This window comes from Nicotiana sylvestris, chromosome 6 (genome assembly GCF_000393655.2).
Source record: "Nicotiana sylvestris chromosome 6, ASM39365v2, whole genome shotgun sequence".
Classification (NCBI taxonomy): Eukaryota; Viridiplantae; Streptophyta; class Magnoliopsida; order Solanales; family Solanaceae; genus Nicotiana; species Nicotiana sylvestris.
The window spans coordinates 127,578,268-127,600,044 of record NC_091062.1 but is presented as its reverse complement, the minus strand read 5'-3'; the positions used below and the strand labels follow the sequence as shown (position 1 = coordinate 127,600,044).

General features: G+C 38.8%; 3 protein-coding genes across 3 annotated transcripts; all 3 read right to left on the bottom strand.

Moving 5' to 3' along the window:
* Positions 1-4,868: 4,868 nt before the first annotated feature.
* Positions 4,869-16,561, bottom strand: LOC138871257 (uncharacterized). Its single transcript, XM_070149131.1, has 3 exons — positions 16,246-16,561; positions 15,686-16,125; positions 4,869-4,934 (listed from the first exon to the last, which is right to left on the bottom strand). The coding sequence occupies exons 1-3, from the start codon at positions 16,559-16,561 to the stop codon at positions 4,869-4,871; spliced, it is 822 nt and encodes a 273-aa protein (XP_070005232.1).
* A 734-nt stretch (positions 16,562-17,295) lies between these two features.
* On the bottom strand, positions 17,296-17,631 carry LOC138871256 (uncharacterized mitochondrial protein AtMg00860-like). Its single transcript, XM_070149130.1, has one exon. The coding sequence runs from the start codon at positions 17,629-17,631 to the stop codon at positions 17,296-17,298; it is 336 nt and encodes a 111-aa protein (XP_070005231.1).
* A 29-nt stretch (positions 17,632-17,660) lies between these two features.
* LOC138871255 (uncharacterized) lies at positions 17,661-19,299 on the bottom strand. Its single transcript, XM_070149129.1, has 2 exons — positions 18,748-19,299; positions 17,661-17,831 (listed from the first exon to the last, which is right to left on the bottom strand). The coding sequence occupies exons 1-2, from the start codon at positions 19,297-19,299 to the stop codon at positions 17,661-17,663; spliced, it is 723 nt and encodes a 240-aa protein (XP_070005230.1).
* Between the last annotated feature and the right edge of the window lie 2,478 nt (positions 19,300-21,777).

The window sequence follows — 21,777 nt, the reverse complement described above, 5'->3', positions numbered from 1 at the left end:
TTTGAATCTCAAAGTTATAATCACTGGTCACTTCCATCATTTGCTCGTAAATTAACGGCTGAAACTTAGTTACTTCAATACATCTCATAATCTGGTACATTAATCCTTCTTTTACTTATTTAATTTTGGTAATTTCCTTTAATTTTCGTTCTTCTTAGCTTTTAGCTCTTCCTCCTCCCGTATTTTCTTAAATTGTTAGGTTAGGTTAGTTAGCTTTTTGATCCTTATATACCTTGTTAGTTTAGTAGACTGGGTAAACATTTAGGGATATAAATTAGGGACCAAATTGACCTCAATAGCAACATCTGTTGAACCCTAACTCCGTGCCAAGTCTGGGCACGTAGTGCGGACCGCGGTCGCTTATGTGTGGTCTGCGGTGCCCTAGTGCGGTCCGCAGTACCACTTTGTGTGGACCGCACTGATAAACATCTGAAAGATCACCCTTGGGCAGTTTGTCCGCACTACATTTTGTGCGGTCCGCACTGGCTCAGTGCGGCCACGGTACCATTTTGTGCGGGCCGCACTGGTCAAATTCAAAGGATGGGTAGTCTGAACCCCATCCCAGTGCGGACCGCAGTCATCTTTATACGGACCGCACTGGCCTCTGTGCGGCCGCACTCCATTTTGTGCGGTCCGCACTGGGCAATTTCTGCAACCTGTCTGCAACACTGGAAGTCTGTTATGAAATTCTTTCTGCACCAAGTTTCTCACTGCTTTTATTGATACTAACAATGTTATATGATTGTGTGTGCAGACCATGGTTAAACAAAAAGGAAAAGGCTCCAAACAACCCAGCAGAGGTGCTTCCTCCCGGGGAGGAAAGCAGAAGATGGTTAAACTCACTCCCCAGGCTCGTCAAAACATAAAGAAGATGAGAAAGGCAATTAAGGCAGCTGATAGAGCCTGTGATCAGTCGGGGAGTGAGTATGTGCCCTCTCAAGATATTTCTTCAGACTCAGTACCAACACATATCCTCCCAAGTTTCAGATTGACAGATGACACTCCTCCACCATCACCTACTGCCCAAGCACCAGAGCATGTTTGAGTCGTCTGAGGGCTCAGCAACCGGAAATGGTGAATACTCCACCTCCCCCACAGCTTCATTATCTGGGGAGGGTGCAGACGGAGGTGAGGAGGAAGTGCAAGGGTTATCAACTCCCCCAAACTTAAGTCTTTTCTTGTGCTTAAGCAAATTAAATAGTTCCCACCTACAAAAGTTAAAGGACATTATGGTATATTCACACCTCACTTGGGACCAACAATTACCTACACCACTCATGCAATATTGACAAGACATCAAGTTAAACATTTATGCACATATAGCTCTAATGTGACACTTGAGCATCAAGAGTTGACTTTATTCATCAAGAAAGCTCGCTCTTTCATGTAGGTCATTGTGGATCCCAAACTCATCCTCCTCTACTATCGTTTGCCTATCTCGCTTAAGAATTTCACACTCAATCCAAAGATTTTTGAAAGTTTCACTCATCTCTCTCAAAAGAATATCTCAAGTACGGCTTTAAGTACCATAGGCTTGCCCCTCATGTAGATCGACACTAATGTAAGCTCACATGCATAAAATCACGTAGGGCTTTTTCGGAATGTAATGAAGGCTTTTGGACTAAGGCTGGAAATGTTATGATAGAACGGGTTCATCTTTCCTTAAGCACTCCATTTTCTTTTCTCGGCTCATGTTTTGCCAACTCTTTGAGGCGTTTTCTTTTCCTTAGGGAACTAGAGGGACTTAACATCACTCTTTCTTGGTCATGATATTCATTTTCTCCTTCTTTGATTTATCCATGCTTTGCATCATTACTTTTTTGTTGAATGTCTTCAACTCTTCAACTTATTCACTTTCTTTTTTTTCCTTTTTTTTTTCTTGCCATTCCTTCTCTTCATTTCTTTTCTCTTTTTGTGCCTTGATACCTCTTTCAAGTTCCTCGTTTCTTCCCCAAACTTACTCTTTTAACCAATTGTTTCACAAGAGTGTTAAGAAAAGCTCGGGTGCCAAGAGAGGGTCATGACAAAATGGGTAAAGACTTGTAACATGGTTAGAAAATGAGAAAAGTTTGAGCCATAAATGGGTTGACTAGGGATAACAACATTGGTGGGCGAAGAAAAACTTCAAGCGGGTAAAAGAGAGCCTACAATCACTTCTCAAGCCAAACAAAACTTAAAATTTTGCCTTGAAACACATTCGGGGCAAGTTCTAGACCATTCGCACGGATACTTGGACTTGCAACAAAAACATCTCACCTCTCACGCAGGTGGATTGTTAAAGAGGATAGAGTCGAGGGTCCACAAGAACCATATTCAAGATTGAAAATCATTATGGTTCGATTAAAACACTCGATGATTGTCTAAGCCAACACAAGAGTCACAAAGTCACTAACTAGAGCTATTTCCTTTGTAAATCCTTATCTTTAACCATAAACACGTAGTTAAATGTGTTGGTGCCAAATGAAGCATGTTTGACTCTTCAAGTTTGATTTAATCAGGTCTTTTTATTCATTATTACTACTACTAATACCTAGACACCAAAGACATACTCAATCCCTTAAGAAGGTTGTCACGCCATCCATCATTGGGAAAAGTCACCCGGTTCACACAAAAACTACCTTTGGAAAAAACCGTGGCATTAAGAAAACCAAAGGCTTATTACCTACTAAAACATAGAAAGAAACTACTAAATCAACAAGAAGCTACAAAATTAAAAGAAGCTACTAAATTAAATACTAACTAATAAGAAAATAAAATATAGAAGCTACAAAGCAAATTACTGAAAGGATAACGAATATACATAATAAGAGAGGAAAAGAGAGAATACATACAGAATAAGGAGAAAGAATAAGAAAATAATATTAAGTTAATTACAAGCCAAATATCTAAGAATCATCAAAATCGGTCAAATAAACTCCACCCCCTTTCCGAATAAAAACAAGCATTGTCCCCAATGCTTAACAAAATAAGAGTAAGGAAGGGAAAGAGTGAAGAAGACTCCCTATGTCACCTTGGACATCTCTGAGTCCACAACAGCGTCACCGCCCTCAGTCTCCTCTAACTGGATCTCATCATCCTCGACTCTAGGAGTGGCTGGGTTGGTGAACATCTGGCGCACCGCCTCAGTAGTGTCGGTAGCCAGGTCTGGCTTAGCTGGTGCCACTAGAAGTAATGGTGTTGCTAGTGTTGTTGGTGTTGAAAGTGCTGGATCTATCAGCATATCAAATGGAAGATCTCCAGTTGCTGCAATCTTGGTCACCTCTCTTTGGAGCTTGTCAACTGACTTCTTGGAAGCCTGGGATTTTTTCATTTTCTTTACTTCCTTCCCCAACTCCTCAATCACCATCCCATGTTGTACAAAAGTGTTCATTATGGTGGTCTGGTTCTCCAAAAGCTTCTTCAATGTCTCCTCCACTGTCGGAGGAATCTAGGGTGCCGAAATGGATGATTGCGTTGCAACAGTACTGGATATGTCGGACAACTTTGCAGTGGTTGTCTACATCCAGTTGTTGAGGCTCGCTAGTGTCTGAGAGACTCGCAACATAGATAGTGGATGAGTGGGCATAGGCACAGTCTTCAAAGCTGAGGTGGAAGGCACTGAAGCTGAAGGACTCGAAGAAGGAGGTGGAGGCATAGCTGCTGCACTATCTGAAGGCTCTGCTGAAATAGATGGCACGTTGACTGTCTCTGCAGCTACCGCGACAGGATCGTCAGACTGACCTGCAATAGTAAGAGGCTGACCCTTATTCTTTGGGTTTCCATCATCCATCAAAGAATACCATGAGAAGGGCTTCTTTGTGCGCACCTTAGTATAAAAATCCCTCGGCTCCACCCATGCATCCATAAGGTACTCAATAATGGTGTTGGGATACGGGTAAGAGGTGTCAGCTTGCCTACCTACTACAGATATGTTGGCCGATATCATGGCACCTACATTGATCGGGTACCCGGCCATAATAGAGGTGACTAGAACTGCCCGTTGAATATGAAGGTTTGTTTCATTCTGGTATGGGTCTAGTATGCTGCATACAAAAGTCTGTCATCCCTTTGCCTTGAAGTTCAGGGTGTTCTAGTGAACAGGAATACCTGCTGTGATCCATAGTGGTGGTGCCTCCAGGGCTGCAAGAATCTCAGCTAGCCATGGGCGGCCTGCATCTCCCATTGCCAGCTTTTCCAAGTACTACACATGCTCAACATCCTCAAACTCTAAGTAGGTGTTCAGTGTGCTCTGGTCAAATCTCACCTTCAGATTCCTCACTTTGGTCCCTTTTTTTTATGGGCACCATATTGGCATGGAATTCACGGACCAAATATTGCTTTGCGTCGACTACACTCTGGGTGAACCACATCCAACCCTTCCGCTCTCGGAATTGTCTCAAGGCTGTTGAATTATATTTGTCAAGGTCTTTCAATTGAAATTGTCGCTCAAGAGTGAGCGATCTAGTTAGCGACCACTCACGGAAGCTAGTGAAAGCAGCTAGACTAACAAACCGGTCTTCCCAGACCTCCTCCTTCTTCGACCTCTCAAGGCTGGCAACTCTAGTATCACCCTCTTGGCCATCATCCAGAATCTCATCAACTAAAGTCGATGGTGCCTCAGGGACATGTGTATAGGAAAGTTCTGAAGCGTGACTGATACTCTCTGAACCCTTAGAGGTGCTTTGAGATGTGGTAGGCTCGTCCTGGAGTTGATATCTCCCTGGTGGCTGTGATTGGATAGCCGACTGCTCTTGGACCGAGTTGCCCTCCGATGCTTCCCTAGATGGGGCATAAGAACTGGATTCAGAGGGCTCTACACCTTGCCCTCTTCTTGTGGCTATCCTTTTTCTGCTGTCAAGTTGTTGGGAACTAGGCATGGGCCTCTTCCCTCATCCCCGAGAAGGGTAACCCCTTCCATTTGAAGTATCTCCACGGCCTTGAGATCTAACCATTATCTGTAACAAATAGCAGCAGGAATCAGTTGTAGTTCAAGTTCACACAGACAATGATCACAGTGTAGAACATGAGTGCAGGGTGGGGAAGTACGGTCTACACATTTTCTAATGCTGTCGTAGACTGGGTTGTGCAGACCGCACAATTTCAACTCGCGGCCACAGAACTGGATTTGCGGTCCTCACAATTTCAAGTGTGACCGCAGAACTGAAGTGCGGTCTACACATTTCCTATTACAGTCACACATAGAATGTACCAAAAACAAAACTCTCTAAAGACAGAGATTGGGCCGTTTTGCAGTCGTACACACTTTTCTTCGGCCGCGATGGAATTTATGCGGTTCAGACATGTCACGACCCAAAAACCGAGGAGCGTGACCGGTGCTCAACCGAGTAAAACCAACTGAGCAAGCCTATTTGGTTTCATTCTACCCAAACTAATTCATTAATAAAGAAGAGATGAACTCCATTAATCATACTTTGTAAATATTTCATTAACAACTTCCATTTTGTTTCCATTAGCAGTTTCAACCATAATGTCCAAAATATTACAATTTTTATAGTTATGATGAAAAACATATTTGCTAAATACCAATATTTTTAATTTAATTTTCATAATCAAACACCACCCACAACCTGTCTACGAAGCCTCTAAATACAACTGAAGAGTAATATGGAGATGCCGGTAATAAGGCTCCGACTATACCTCAAAATACAAAGTACATGATGGACAATGATACAGGACCCCGAAATGAAGTGGGGCTTACCAAGTCGGCTGAAAAGAGGATGCGCCACTAGCTGCGACCAACACTGTCTGCTATGGGACCACCTACATCCATTTAAAGATTTAGCGCCCCCGACAAAAGAGACGTTAGTACTGTCGAATAGTACTAGTATGTAAAGCTAAAAATCATCTTTCAAAATAGAATAACCATACAATAAAAGGAAATCCATAGAAACAACAAGTCACCATCAATAATTTCCATATTCACAATTGAAACATAACAATTTAAAAATACAAAAGTAATACACATTTTTAGTTTTGAGATCTTTAGTACTGATAATACCACAGTTCACAATACCACTATAGACAATACCATTGTTCACAATGCCACTATTCATAATACCACCATGCTATTGGCACGGTGTCCGATCACGATCCGACCGGCTAGGTCATCTCCCTTGGAGACATTTTTTCACAATATTAATTCCCATTTCAATTTCGGTTTCAATTGTTGTTTCCGCACAATACCACCATGTGTGTGGAATGGTGTCCGATCTCGACCCGATCAGTTAGGCCGTCTTACTAAGACATTTCCATTTTTCCAATAATTATCTCATTCCATATTTCCCACACATTTCAATTCCTTCGGCACTAGTGGCCACAATAGTTATGTCACACTTGGCACTTGGCCGGATTTCATAATTAGAGTTCTTTCCACAAATTTCACATCAATATCAATTTCAACCACAAGCCTTTCAATTCAAGATGTCAAGTACACATGAGAGGAAACATGAATCATGGGCATATAGAGGCTTCCACATACCTTAGCAATTTAACACATATTCCATAACTTCAACACATCACCAAGTAACAACATAGCACAACGGGAAGCATTTGAATGCATATTACACATAAAGATTTCACAACATAAGCACATTTGAAATGTCATCTCCTACATCAATCAAGAGTTGAAATGTGCACCAATTGTAAGGGCACCATGGGAGTTCAGTTTTTAAGAAGAGAGGGCTTTAGCCGTACATACCTCAAAGAGCTTTTAGGCAAATTCTACTTTTTTGAAGTCATCTTAAAACTGTTGAGTCGAGGCTCATTTCGTAATCCGTTTCATATATTTTCTCATTTCATAGGCATCACTAGGCACAATTATAGACGTTATCCACACTCTATTTCCCCAGTTCATTTAACTCATTTCCAAACATCTTTATAGTTTATCATCAACTAGACACAATCAATCAAGACGTTTAGTACACATACGAGCAATTAGGAGTTTTAAGAATATTTAGTTTTCCTCACCTAGTTGGTATACAAATTTTAATTTAAAATACAACTCAAAGCCATACCTTTTATAATAAACAACACATACTTTAAACATCAATCGTTCAATATAAGGCTCATTCGGAATAGTCAAGTTTATAGTTTATAGGGGATAACCCAGAACGTAGAAATTAGGGATTTGGACCGATCATACTTAAATTTACGGAAACATTATGGAATTCAATTCCGAGAGATAATGTTTAGTGCACATACCTGGTTGAGCTTTCCTTGAGTTACTACAACACACCAACACCTTTATCAATAATAATCTATAAAGAGATAGCGAAAATTGATTAATAATTAGAAAGATTTCACATGGTGTAACTCTCTTAGGAATTTCATCAAATACCTAATCATGTGAAATAGTTTACAAAGTTCTACAATGGAAATTCCTTCTCCCCTCAACCAATTTCAACAAGAACAACCCAAAATAGTTCATTAATCCCACATACTATAATTTAGTTTCACATGCATAGCCTATTTCTAACCCCACAATGTATTTTTGAACTCATAATCTCTTATATAAAATCATAGAAGTAGGACTTACCCGGAAGGATAGTGAGCTAGAGATGAGCTTCCTTGATTCTTGAGAATTTGTGCAAGATTGGGTGATTGGAAGGCTAGGTTCCCTCTTTCTCTATCTAAAATGCTCTCACCTCTCTCTAGATTCAGTAGAAAACAGCCTCAAATGAAACCCCAAAGCTTATTTATCAAAATGGGGTCAAATATGAAAATTTCCAAAAATGACCCCCGAAGTCAATTATGTGGTGCAATTATGCTATATCATAATCGTTTTGTGAGCAGCAAAATTGCAGCATATCAATTATGCAGTAGCATACTCGACAACATAATCAATTATGCGACAGCATAATAGTTTGTCCGTCTCTACTCCACTATGCGATGCTTATGCAGTCCGCGGAACCGTTTTGCAGTCGCAAAATTGATTGTAGATCCAGCCTTTGGTGATTTGATCATAACTTTGTGTAGGAACGTCCAAATGACGAATGGTTTGAAGCATTAGAAACTAGACTCAAAGATCTTTCATTTCACAGGACACATAACACCATATATATATATATATATATATATATATATATATATATATATATATATATGCTCGTCCAAAGTTTGGACTTGTGCGAACTCATTTGGAATTTTGGCATATTATGTAAATTTTCCAACTTGACTTAGACTTAGGTCTCTCATTAAATCCCACATTACTTATTATATGACTTATACACTTATTTAACATATCCAATTGATATACATTATTTTAATATCATATAAAATATTATAATTAGAAAACCTGGCACCACGAAGTCCTAAATTTCTTAGCGAAATTTTTCGGGGCCTTAAATTGTCCCCTGCTTAGGATCATTCATCCACAAATGAGAAGTAGAGTCTGCCCCAAACACTTAACATAATATATCTCTTTTCTCACCTACCTCAAGTCCCTAAAGTTTGACTAACTCCCAAAAGTTTTAGACATTTCGGCTGCGCCTCCTTTGTAACTAGGCCTAACCACCTGCTAGAGATCCACCAAAACCATCCTAACAACACATCCACAACTCGACAAAGCACTACAATGTATTTATCAACAACACTAATTTCAGTATTACAAGCACTACATTATCATAATGATACCTGGACACGAATTGCACATTTTTAATTCATAACACCTAGAAGGTACCTTTCAAATCAAAACCAATTATTATACAATCATGAGAAAATATTTTCTTTTCACGACACTTTCAACCTTCAAGGTGGCATCTTAGACTTACCGACTTCGCCATAACACATTCACGAAAACGATCTCAACTCCCAATCTTACCTAATAAGGATGACAAACCGATACCTCGCATAAGCCAACTATCCATTAACTTCTCCTTCAATAGTTTCTACAGGAATTATACATAAAGTATCTCCAACTACCTTCCTAGACATAGGCACATGAAAAGACATGGTACATAGGGAACAACGATGGGAAGACTTTGTACTCATAGTGCGGCCTAATGTGAACTACACTTATTTCACCTTCATTATCAATTCACGCAACATCCTCAGGGAGAAAATATTGAGAATAATCCGTTCAGCATCCTCAACTCTAAATCTCTACGTGAACACTCACACTAAACCTTTGATGACCTTCAAAAATCACTATAAGATGTGCTATCATAAATTGACCATAAAATTACCTATTGAGTATATGTGATCACACGATGATGGTTCCTATTTGACATGTTTGAACCTTCAATACCCAATAATTTAATACAATGAGGAACAACGGAGTTCAAGATTGGGTTGGAATTATTCAGGAATCCATTAATGTGTCGAGCAGAGTATTTCATGAGGTTATATGCTAAGAGACACGAAGATTATTAATAACAATGTTGGCATGGTTAATCATTGTAACGACATCAATTATTAGATAAATGGAGCATAGAGGTGACTAGCACGCATTGATAAGGTGGGAACCATGTACATGATCTTGAGATCTAAAAGAACTGGGTCTTTCTAGACATGAAATGCATGGGAGGAATGATCGGGAGGATGAAGACGCTAACATCAGTTATTCTTGGGAGGTGACGAGTTATGCAAAGGATAGTAACCATATATGCCTTGCCCAACAATAGTAAGCTCTAAGGAGAAGTGGTCAAGTATATTACACCAGTTGCCTCCTTGAGTGTAAAGAAAGTCAGTTTAGCTCCAAATGGTAAGATTCTTGCAACATGGAAGCGATAGAGATTTCAAAAGAAATACATGAAGTTGAATGACACTCTTAACATTAACTGGCACAAGGGACCTATGCCATAATCCCAAGAGGATGAAAAAGAAGTTAAACGCTTATGTGATTATCATAATTCAAATAGCTTAACCCTTCCCGATAATTGACTCTATATGAGATAACTAAAGATACGGCAAAAACTCCCTGCACATGACAATGACATAATTAATGATTCTAGAAGTCGAGTGTGTAAAGACAAGGGAACCCAATGAGATATATAAAATAATCATGGAAGGTTTGCAAATGCTCATAATGAGTTCTCCATGGATTTTGACTTGAGAAATACCTAGATGCTAATGAAAGACACAGGAAAACATAAGAAGCAGGCGTTGTGCTATGATAACCCCCAAAGGTGCGTTTGATCTTGATGGAGAGCCTATTAAGGGTCCTTATGAGAAAGGAAGTGTTATAGTGACACATAGAAGGACACTTTCTCTCATGGTTATCAAACAAGTTTTAGGAAACTAGCACAGTGAATTCGCTAACTAAGGAACACAATTAACACATGTTGTGGAGGTATAAAGAGAAAATAAACATTTGTCATGAGCTGGACATGCTTCTGCTATATTTACTCCCAAACTACAATACAAGACCACGTCACGGGCAACCATAATACTAGGAACAAAGTGAGCTACTTACGGCAGGATGTCCTAAGTGGACACGAAAGTTATACTAAGATGGCAAGATGTGAGGATCTCAATTTTCATAGAGACTTTATGCATGCGGTGACCATTTTGATTGACATGCACTCATATGATAAGTGATAAGACATGCTCTTATATTACTAGACAGTGAGAAGGTTTCATGATGATACTCGCAAGAGAGTAGAATGGATGATCAAACCATAGAAGCCATATACACTGGTGAGAAAAAGAGTGACTCGAGAAGGATCGCAACACTGGGATGCTTTACATAGAACTTGACACCACATAGGTAAATTTTACAACGGTGCATGCATAGACACAAGTGAGTAGATGTTGTCCATTTAAATAACAAGATTTTGTAATAAATTTATCAGGTATAGTCCCTTGTTAAAAATTTAGGAAAGCAAGTGGGAAGTATTAATCCTAAAGTTATAACTCAATTCAAGGACATAATTATAGAGCTCAATCCCATAAGAGGTTGTAAATAAAAGAATTTGTGATAGAGTGGATTCACGAATAATGTGTCTCGTTCAAAGAGTAGATACATGCAATATTTTTGTGATTCAACATCTTGTTAAGACCGTGTTTATGAGAACTCTTCAATATGGGTGCACATATACAACAAGGAAATGTTTTTTTGTGTTGTTCATAATGATGTATTAAGGAGTGACTTACTTGGTGACTTTAGGTTGATAGGGAAATAACTTAATCGATTCCCCTCGACTCCACATCCCTATCGTACGTTGGTAACATACTTATATACTACATGATCTGGTGGTGCAGTGACATTAATAGGAACAAGGGCACTTCTTTTAGCAACAAGTTTTACCAATCCCTTCATGGCTCGATACATTCTCCTAACAAACTCTTGGGCAATCTCCCCCAGATTTAATGGTGGGGTCATTCCCTCCTTACTGCTTCAAACTCGTGGATTATGGTGTCGAGATTACTCATCTGGATAATAAGACATAGCGAGGAAATTAGCTCCCTATCTTGAGCTCTACCGCACGATCTGGAGTATCAAAGAAGGGTGAAATTTGTAAATGTCCGAATAGCCTCCAACTTATAGATGTGTTCGACAACACACCGATAAGAAGGACTCTACTAGACACGGCTCCAAGACATCCTAGAACACGTTAAAACCTTAGGCTCCGATACCAAGTTTGTCACGCCCTAAAAACCGAGGAGCGCGACTGGCGCTCAATCGAGTAAACCTGGCTGAGCAAGCCTATTAGGTTTCATTCTACCCAAACTAACTCATGAATAAAGAGGAGATGAACTCCATTAATCATACTTTATAAATATTTCATTAACAACTTTCATTTTGTTTCCATTAGCAGTTTCAACCATAATGTCCAAAATATTACAATTTTTATAGTTATGATGAAAAACATATTTGCCAAATACCAATATTTCTAATTTAAATTCCATTATCAAACACTACCCACAACCTGTCTACGAAGCCTCTAAATACAATTGAAGAGTAATATGGAAATGTCGGCAACAAGGCTCCAGCTATACCTCAAAATACAAAGTACATGATGGACAATGATAAAGGACCCCGAAATAAAGTGGGGCTCACCAAGTCGGCTGAAAAGAGGATGCGCCACTAGCTGCAACCAACACTGTCTGCTATAGGACCACCTACATCCATTTAAAAATGTAGCGCCCCTGGCAAAAGGGGCGTTAGTACTGTCGAATAGTACTAGTATGTAAAGCTAAAAAACATCTTTCAAAATAGAATAACCATACAAGAAAAGGAAAGCCATAGAAACGACAAGTCACTATCAATAATTTCCACATGCACAATTGAAATATAACAATTTAAAAATACAAAAGTAGTATACATTTTTAGTCGGTAGATCTTTAGTACTGATAATACCATAGTTCACGATACCACTATCTACAATACCACTATTCACAATGTCACTATTCATAATACTACCATGCTCTTGGCACAGAGTCCGATCACGACCTAACCGGCTAGGTCATCTCCCTTGGAGAAAATTTTCCACAATATCAATTCCCATTTCAATTTTGATTTTAATTGTATTTTCCACACAATACCACCATGTGTGCAGCATGGTGTCCGATCTCGACCCGATCGGCTAGGCTGTATAACTCAAGACATTTCCATTTTTCCATCAATTACCTCATTCCATATTTCCCACACATTTCAATTCCTTCGGCACTAGTGGCCACAATAGTTATGTCACACGTGGCACTTGACCAGATTTCATAATTCGAGTTCTTTCTACATATTTCACATCAATATCAATTTCAACCACAAGCCTTTCAATTCAAGATGTCAAGTACACATGAGAGGAAACATGAATCATGGGCATATAGAGGCTGCCACATACCTTGGCAATTTAACACATATTCCATAACTTCAACACATCACCAAGTAACAACATAGCACAACGGGAAGCATTTGAATGCATTATACACGTAAAGTTTTCACAACACAAGTACATTTGAAATGTCATCTCCTACATCAATCAAGAGTTGAAACGTGCACCAATTGTACGGGCACCATGGGAGTTCAGTTTCTAAGAAGAGGAGGCTTTAGCCGTACATACCTCAAAGAGCTTTTAGGCAAATTCTACTTTTTTGAAGTCGTCTTAAAACAGTTGAGTCGAAGCTCATTTCGTAATTCGTTTCATATATTTTCTCATTTCATAGGCATCACTAGGCACAATTATAGACGTTATCCACACTCTATTTCCCCAGTTCATTTAACTCATTTCCAACCATCTTTATAGTTAATCATCAACTAGACACAATCAATCAAGACATTAGTACACATACGAGCAATTAGGAGTATTAAGCATATTGAGTTTTCCTTACCTAGTTGGTATACCAGTTTTCATTTAAAATACAACTCAAAGCCATACCATTTTTAATAAGCAACTCATACTTTAATCATCAATCATTCAATATAAGGCTCGTTCGAAATAGTCAAGTTTATGAGTTTATAGGGGATAACCTGGAATGTAGAAATTAGGGATTTGGACCGATCATACTTAAACTTATGGAAACATTATGGAATTCAATTCTGAGAGATAAAGTTTAGCACACATACCTGGTTGAGTGTTCCTTAAGTTACTACAATGCACCAACACCTCTAGCAATTATAATCTATAAGGAGATAGCGAAAATCGATTAATAATTAGAAAGATTTCCCATGGTGTAACTCTCTTAGGAATTTCATCAAACACCTAATCATGTGAAATAGACTACAAGGTTCTACAATGGAAATTCCTTCTCCCCTCAATCAACTTCAACAAGAACAATCCAAAATAGTTCATTAATCCCATATACTATAACTTAGTGTCACATGAATCGCCTATTTCTAACCCCCACAATGTATTTTTGAACTCATAATCTCTTATATAAAAACATAGAAGTAGGAGTTACCCGAAAGGATAGTGAGCTAGAGATGAGATTCCTTTATTCTTGAGAATTTGTGCAAGATTGGGTGATTGGAAGGCTAGGTTCCCTCTTTCTCTATCTAAAATGCTCTCACCTCTCTCTAGATTCAATAGAAAATAGCGCCAAATGAAGTCCTGAAGTTTATTTAACAAAATGGGGTCGGATATAAAAATTTCCAAAAATGACCCCAGAAGTCAATTATATGGTGCAATTATGCTATAGCATAACCGTTTTATGGGCAGCAGAATTGCAGCATATCAATTATGCGACAACATAATTAATATGCGACAACATAATAGTTTGCCCATATCTGCTCCACTATGTGATGCTTATGCGGTCCGCGGAACCATTTTGCCGTCACAAAATTGATCGCAGATGCATCCTTTGGTAATTTGATCATAACTTTGTGTAGGAATGTCCAAATGACGAACGATTTGAAGCGTTAGAAACTAGACTTGAAGATATTTCATTTGACAGGTTGTTCATTACATAACACCATATGTATATATATATATATATATATATGCTCATCCAAAGTTTTAACTTGTGAGAACTCATTTGGAATTTTAGCCTATTATGTAAATTTTCCAACTTGACTTAGATTTAAGCCTCTCATTAGATCCCACATTACTTATTATATGACTTATACACTTATGTAACATATCCAATTAATATACATTATTTTAATAGAACATAAAAAATTATTATTAGCCTACCTTGCATCACGAAATCCTGAATTTCTTAACGAAATTTCTTGCGGCCTTACCACACAGTTTCAAGCGCGGTCTGCAAATTTATGCTTGACCAGTTGCCCTAATCTCAACTTCTGTGGACTGCACGATTTCTTGTGCGGCCGTAGATTTCAAAATTTTAACGAACAAAGTTCTTAGGGTTTTCAATTTAGTACAAATTCAATATGGTATTAACAATTAAGCATGATAATCAAGTTACCCATCCCCCAAAGAGTACTTATCAGTCTACCCATAACATATTCACCCCACAACATTATTCAAATAGATTTATAGACAAATAGTTCTAATAATTACTAATAATCTAAAAATTTAAAAAAGGTTAATCAAGATTATGATGCATACTAGAGATAACTGAATGCAAGAGATTAGTGATCACCAGATGGTAGGCTTGTAAGCAGCAACTTTAACAAGAGATTTCAATTTTTATGACTTTGAGAGCTCAGAGAGGGAAAGAACTTGTACAGTGACCCTAGGTCTCCTATTTATACTAAAGGTCTAACTTGAGGAACAAGAGGGACGAGTGCGGTTGCAGAATTCCTTCTGCGTCCGCACTTTGTTACATGGGGTTCAAAAGGCTTTGTTGATCTGCGGTTCGCACAATTTTTGGTGCGGCCGCAGATTTCTAATGCAGATTGTAGATTTAGATGTGTGGCCGCACTTTGGCTATTTCTCTAACAAACCAAAATTCAGAGAGTTTGCAATTTCCTATTTCAAGTTGTGCAGTCAACACCACAATTCCATGGCCGCAGTTCCCTTTTTGTTGTAGCAATGACAATTGTGCGGTCTGCACAATATACACGCGGTCTGCACTTTTTTCCATATTTAGCCAATTTTTTTAGCACAGTTCCTATAAAGCACACTCATCCCTACAATATACTTCAAATTCTGTTAGCATAAAATAACACCTATCTACAAAAAAAGGAAAAGAAAAGAAAAAGAAACACGGGTTGCCTCCCAAGAAGCGCTCTATTTAACGTCGTGGTACGACGCAAATTACCATCACTTGAAATGAATCACCGCCACTTGGCCATCACCAACTTTTCCCAAATAATATTTGCCTAGTGACCATTGCCTGGAAATACCTCATCATTTTTGTTCTTCAAGTCCAATGCACTAAAGGGTGTCACAGCCACAACTTCAAATGGGCCACTCCATTTAGACTTTAACTTCCCGGGAAACATCCTCGACCATGGATTGAACAACAATACAAGATCACCCTCTTTGAACTCTTTGTTCCAAATGTACTTGTCATGAAGATATCTCATCTTCTCTTTGTATAAGGATGAGCTTGTGTATGCATGGTACCAGAACTCATCCAACTCATTCAAGTGTGCCACCCTCAAGTTGATGGTGACATCCCAATAAAGATTCAACTTATTTAAAGCCCATATGGCTTTGTGCTCAAGTTCCACCAAAAAATGACAAGATTTTCCGAACATCAACCTGTATAGAGACATTGCGATATGTGCTTTGTAAGCCGTCTGGTAAGCCCATAAAGCATCATCAAGTTTCTTGGACCAATCTGTTCGATTAGCAATTCACTGTTTTGGACAAAATACTCTATATCTCCCAGTTGGAGACTTCCACTTGACTGCTTGCTTGTGGATGATAGGGAGTCGTGACTTTATGAGTGACACTATACTTGGTGAGTAAGGTGTCGAAAGCTTTGTTGCAAAAATGTGACTCCCATCGCTTATAATAGCCCACGGAGTACCAAACCTTGTGAAAATATTCTTTTTCAAGAATGCCACCACACTTCTAGCCTTGTTGTTGGGTAGAGTCGCGGCCTCAACCCATTTGGACAAATAATCAACCGTGACCAAGAAGTATGTGTTTCCATAAGAACTCACAAAAGGACCCATGAAGTCAATATCCCACACATCGAAAATATCAATCTCCAAAATGGTGGTGAGGCATTTCATTATTCTTTGAGATTCCACCGGCCCTTTAACATTCATTACATCGTTTTACTAGATCGTTTGCATCCTTGTAGAGAGTGGGCCAATAAAAACTGCAAATTAGTACTTTGGTCGTCGTTCTTGCTCCACCATATGGTGAAGAATGATAGACCCCAAGAATTTCACATTACTCTTCTCCGGTACACATTTTCTAATCACCCCATTCGTACAAATCCGGAAAAGGAATGGTTTATCCCAATGATAGTTTTGACAATCCCGTTTGAGCTTCTTTCTTTTGTTTGAAGAGAATTTATCTGGGATGATACCACTCATAAGAAAATTTTCTAGATCCGTGAACCATTGCACCTCCTTCATTGAAATAGACAAAAGTTGCTCATCGGGGAAGGAGTCATTGATTTCAGGGCCAACATGTGGCCTCTCCTCTTCCTCCAAACAAGACCATTGGTCCGCCACTTGATTTTCACTCCCTTTTCGATCTTGGATGTCAATATGAAATTCTTGCAACAAAAGAACCCATCTCATAAATAGGGATTTGGAATCTTTCTTGCTCATAAGATAACGAAGTACCGCATGATCCGTATGGATAATCACTTTTGCACCCATCAAGTATGGGCGAAACTTCTCAATAGCAAATACAACAACAAGGAGCTCTTTCCCTGTAACGATGTAGTTGACTTGGGCACTATTCATGGTCTTACTAGCATAGTAGACCGGATGAAAAATCTTGTTGATGCATTTTCCCAAACAGCCCCAACCGCTACATCACTTGCATCTCACATGAGCTCAAAAGGAATACTCCAATTTGGAGTGGTAATAATGGGAGTAGTAGTCAACTTGAACTTTAGCAATACAAAAGATCTCATGCAATCATCATTGAAGTGGAACTTAGCATCTTTCTCCAAAAGCTTGCACAATGGGTTCACCACATTAGAGAAATTCTTGATGAAACACCGGTAAAACCCCACATGGCCTAAGAAACATTTCACGTCTTTCACCGAAGTTGGAGGTGGAAGTTTAAAAATTACCTCAATCTTTGCCTTGTCGACTTCAATACCATTCTTTGAGATCTTGTGGCCAAGGTCAATGCCTTCCTCGACCATGAATGACATTTCTCCAAATTTAGCACCAAATTTATTTTTTAACATCTTGCCAACACTTTATCCAAGTTTGCAAGACAATCATCAAAAGAATTTCCAACCATCAAGAAGTCATCCATGAAGACTTTAAGGTAATCCTCCACCATGTACGTGAAGATATCTATCATACACCTTTGAAAAGTTGTTGGTGCATTGCACAACCTAAATGGCATCTGCTTGAAGGCGAAAGTACCATAAGGACATGTAAAGGTAGTTTTCTCTTGAACCTCCGTAGCACTAAGAATTTGGTTGTAGCTGGAATACCCATTAAGCAAATAAAAAAATCACGGTCGGCCAATCTATCAAGCATTTAATCTAGGAAGGGAAGTGGAAAATGGTCATTCCTTGTGACTTTGTTGAGCTTACGGTAGTCCATACACACTCTCCACCCAGTCACCATTCTTGTAGGAATCACCTCATTTTTGTCATTGGTGGCCACCGTCATGCCCCCTTTCTTTGTGGCACATTGAACCGGAAAAGTCCATGAACTATTGGAAATGGGGTAGACAACCCTGGCATCCAACTACTTGATGATCTCCCTTTTGAGAACCTCTTGAATGGCTTCATTAAGTCTCCTTTGATGTTCAATAGATGGTTTGGCACCTTCCTCCAAGTTAATCTTGTGCATGTAAAATGTGGGGCTTATCCCCAAATATCCACCAATGTCTATCCATTAGCCTTCTTCCTCTTTTGTATCAACGCTAATGTAGAGTCTACTTGCATGTTAGTCAAACAAGAGGAAGAATAACCGGTAAAGTAGAAGAAGGGCCAATAAATTCATGCCGAAGATGTGGAGATAATGGCTTCAACTCCAAGATAGGAGGCTCTTAAATTGAAGTCTTTGTGGAGGAGTTGTCCTATTTTCAAGATCCAAATATAATTTGTGGGGTTCATAAGTATACGACCCCATTCCTTGCAAAGAATTCACACATTTCACGAAGCCATCCATCTCGTCATCATCAAAGTTGAGCATGACGGCCTCCAATGTATCAACATATATCACATCACTTGTTTCATCCACAATCACATGGGTTACCAAATCCACGAAAGAACACACGGCATTGCTATTGGGTTGCCTCATGAACTTACACTCATGGAAACTACTTTTTCATCACAAACCCGAAAGCTAAGCTCTCTGGCTTCTACATCAACAAGAGCCTTCCCCGTATCAAGGAAAGGTCTACCAAGAATAATCGACACCTCATAGTCAACCTCACAATCAAGAATGTCAAAATCTGCCGGAAGAATGAATTTATCAACACGAACCAAAACATCCTCAATCACTCCTAAGGGTCTCTTCATGGTACGATCGGCCATTTGTAATATCATAGATGTGGTTCTTGGTTGCCCAATTTCCAAAGTCTTGAAAATCGAATAGGGCATCAAATTGAGACTTGCACCGAGATCAAAAAGAGCTTTAGCAAACTCGGCACTTCCAATGGTACAAGGGATTGTGAAAGCACCAGGATCTTCCAATTTAGGAGTCATTGAATGCACAATTGCACGCCCTTGATGAGTGATTTTGATAATTTTAAAATTCATGGACCGCTTCTTTGTCACCAAATCCTTCATAAACTTTGCATAATCGGGCATTTGCTCCAAAGCTTCAACCAATGACACATCGATCGATAGACTCTTCATCATGTCAAGGAACCTTTTGAATTGATTCTCGCCATTTTTCTTGGCAAGCCTTTGAGGATATGGAGGAGGCTATTACATCTCGCGTTTTCATACGTAAAATTTCATTTTCAAGTTAACCGACGTAGACTCGGGGATGTGATCATCTTGACGTTAACGTACTTATGCTATTTATAACAAGCAATGAATAAGTGTTATGAAGGATAGAGGGGTACATGAATTAACGAAAACGAGTTTCGTTGGAAATAGCCAATTTGGAATAAAATACGGGTCGAGCGATAATATCCAATAATTATAAATTAGTACCATGCAAGGTACCATATGACCATGGTAGTGTAATATATAAAGTATATATGAAGTATTTTGAAAATAAATAGAATTTTAAGTAATTTGTGATAATTTTTGAATTATGCGGGTAATAGATTAATTACCGGGTAACGAAACATTACCCGGTTAATTAATAAGTGATAAAAATTTATAAATTATCCACCCAAAATGTGGCATGAAGACACAAATATAGGAAGTGACTAAGCATTCATATTGTCCTATGTGGCTACCTAGGATTTAATGAGATTTAGTAATTAAAAGGGGTCTTATCCATTCATTTGGACAAAATAAGACCAAGACGTCAAAAATCCAAAGTTAAGTCTTATTAGTGTCTTTTATCCATTTTATTTGGACAAGAATCAGAACATTATATCATTTTCATTCTTAGTCTTATTAGTGTCTTTGTTTTCTATTTTAGTTGGACAAGAGAGTCAAAAAGTTATTTAGTCCAAAAAGAATCACATATCTATTTCATTCTTACTACTTTGAAGACGTCAAGAACAGGAGTTAATTCAACCCAGTTCTTGCAATTCTAAAATTTAATCCAACGTGCTGCAACACAATTCCAATGAGAATTTATTAGAATTGTAGCAACGTAAAATTTTGCGGTTCTAAAAAAGTACGTGCAATCTTCTCCAAGAATATTATACGGAGTTTTCCTTACTCCAGGTATATTAAGGCTCTCCCTTCTTTCTTTTGGCATGGTCCAAATTATACTAAAGAAATGAGCAAATACACAGTTTTCTATAAATTATTCTATTCATAGAAATAGTAGAGGTGTCTATATTCTTGATTCCCCATGAGAATTATTATTATCTTCTGTTCATGGGTCTCAGAATAATACGCAGTTGGAAAAGTTTATTCGGAAGAAATATCGAGATTATTATGTATTTTTCATGCATTTCACTCATTTATACATGCGCATTGACCCATGACCAGATGACGTTATATACGCGTATATATGTAAATATATGTATATGGAATATGAGAAAAGGTTATGGCATTATATATGCACCACCACCTGATCAGCTAGTATATGATGATGATGTTGCCCACAGTGGCTGAAATATGACTCAAACAGCGTTATAAACGCGTATATATGTATGTATATGTATATAGGATATGGGAAGAGGTTATGGGGTTATATACACACCACCACCTGATCAGCTGGTATATGTTGATGATGTTGCTTACAGTGGCCGAGACGATATGATGGGATGCCCTCAGTGGCTTGATGATTTTATGTACACCCATACCTATGCATAACATGACATCTATACGCATGTGCATGATATTATAAACATTTCAAAAATTTACAGAATTATTCAGATTTAAAGGTAGTTCTGTATTCCATGTTTCATCTATGTCTTTTACGTACTTATTTTCATGCCTTACATACTCAGTACATTTTTCGTTGATGCCCTATTTCACGGGGCCTGCGTTTCATTCGTGTAGGTGCAGGTAGGCAAGCTGACGGTTCCCCTTCTTAGGATTCTTGATCAGCGAGAGTTGGCGTGCTCCACTTGATCTGGAGCTGCTTTTTATTTTGGTACGATATGTTTATATATATATGGGTATGACATGGCTCAGTCCCATCTTTGTACAGATATGTTTCTATAAGAGGTCTGTAGACAGTATGTCTAGTTGGTTGTATATGGCCTGACGGCTTTCAATTTTTGATGTATAGTTGTCTATAGCAGCCTTGCCGGCTCGCCCACTATATTCTGCCTGTATACGTACATATGCCTTGATGGCAGGTGTCTTTCACGTATGTTATTTTTGGAATGCAGCAAATGTTATTCAGGTTCATATCTTAGACGCATGCTTAGGGGTGTTTAACAGGTAGGACTCAGGCATCCATCGCAGCCCATCGGTTTGGGTCGTGACAAAAGTGGTATCAGAGCATTTCTGTCCTAAGTTTGTCTACAGACCATGTCTAGTAGAGTCTTGTTTATGGGTGTGTTATGCACCACACTTATAGATAGGAGGCTACAGAACATATAGGATGTTATCCTCTCTTTTTATCTTAGATCGTGCGATACAAGAATTCATGTTCCTAACGATATGTTATATTTTTAGCGATGCCTCCAAAGAGTACGACCGCCCAGAAGGGAAAGTCCATGGCTGGTGAGACTACTAGTTGAGCGCCACGAG

Excerpts from the sequence above, each read along its gene's own strand:
- LOC138871257 (XM_070149131.1), bottom strand. The coding sequence starts at position 16,561 with ATGAATGTTAAAGGGCCGGTGGAATCTCAAAGAATAATGAAATGCCTC. Across the intron at positions 16,126-16,245 it reads TTCGACACCTTACTCACCAA|ATTGGTCCAAGAAACTTGAT; the intron begins GTATAGTGTCAC and ends CTAATCGAACAG. Across the intron at positions 4,935-15,685 it reads TGAAGAACAAAAATGATGAG|ATAATGGTTAGATCTCAAGG; the intron begins GTATTTCCAGGC and ends TATTTGTTACAG.
- LOC138871256 (XM_070149130.1), bottom strand. The coding sequence starts at position 17,631 with ATGTCATTCATGGTCGAGGAAGGCATTGACCTTGGCCACAAGATCTCA.
- LOC138871255 (XM_070149129.1), bottom strand. The coding sequence starts at position 19,299 with ATGAAGAGTCTATCGATCGATGTGTCATTGGTTGAAGCTTTGGAGCAA. Across the intron at positions 17,832-18,747 it reads AAAAAGTAGTTTCCATGAGT|ATGCCATTTAGGTTGTGCAA; the intron begins GTAAGTTCATGA and ends GCCTTCAAGCAG.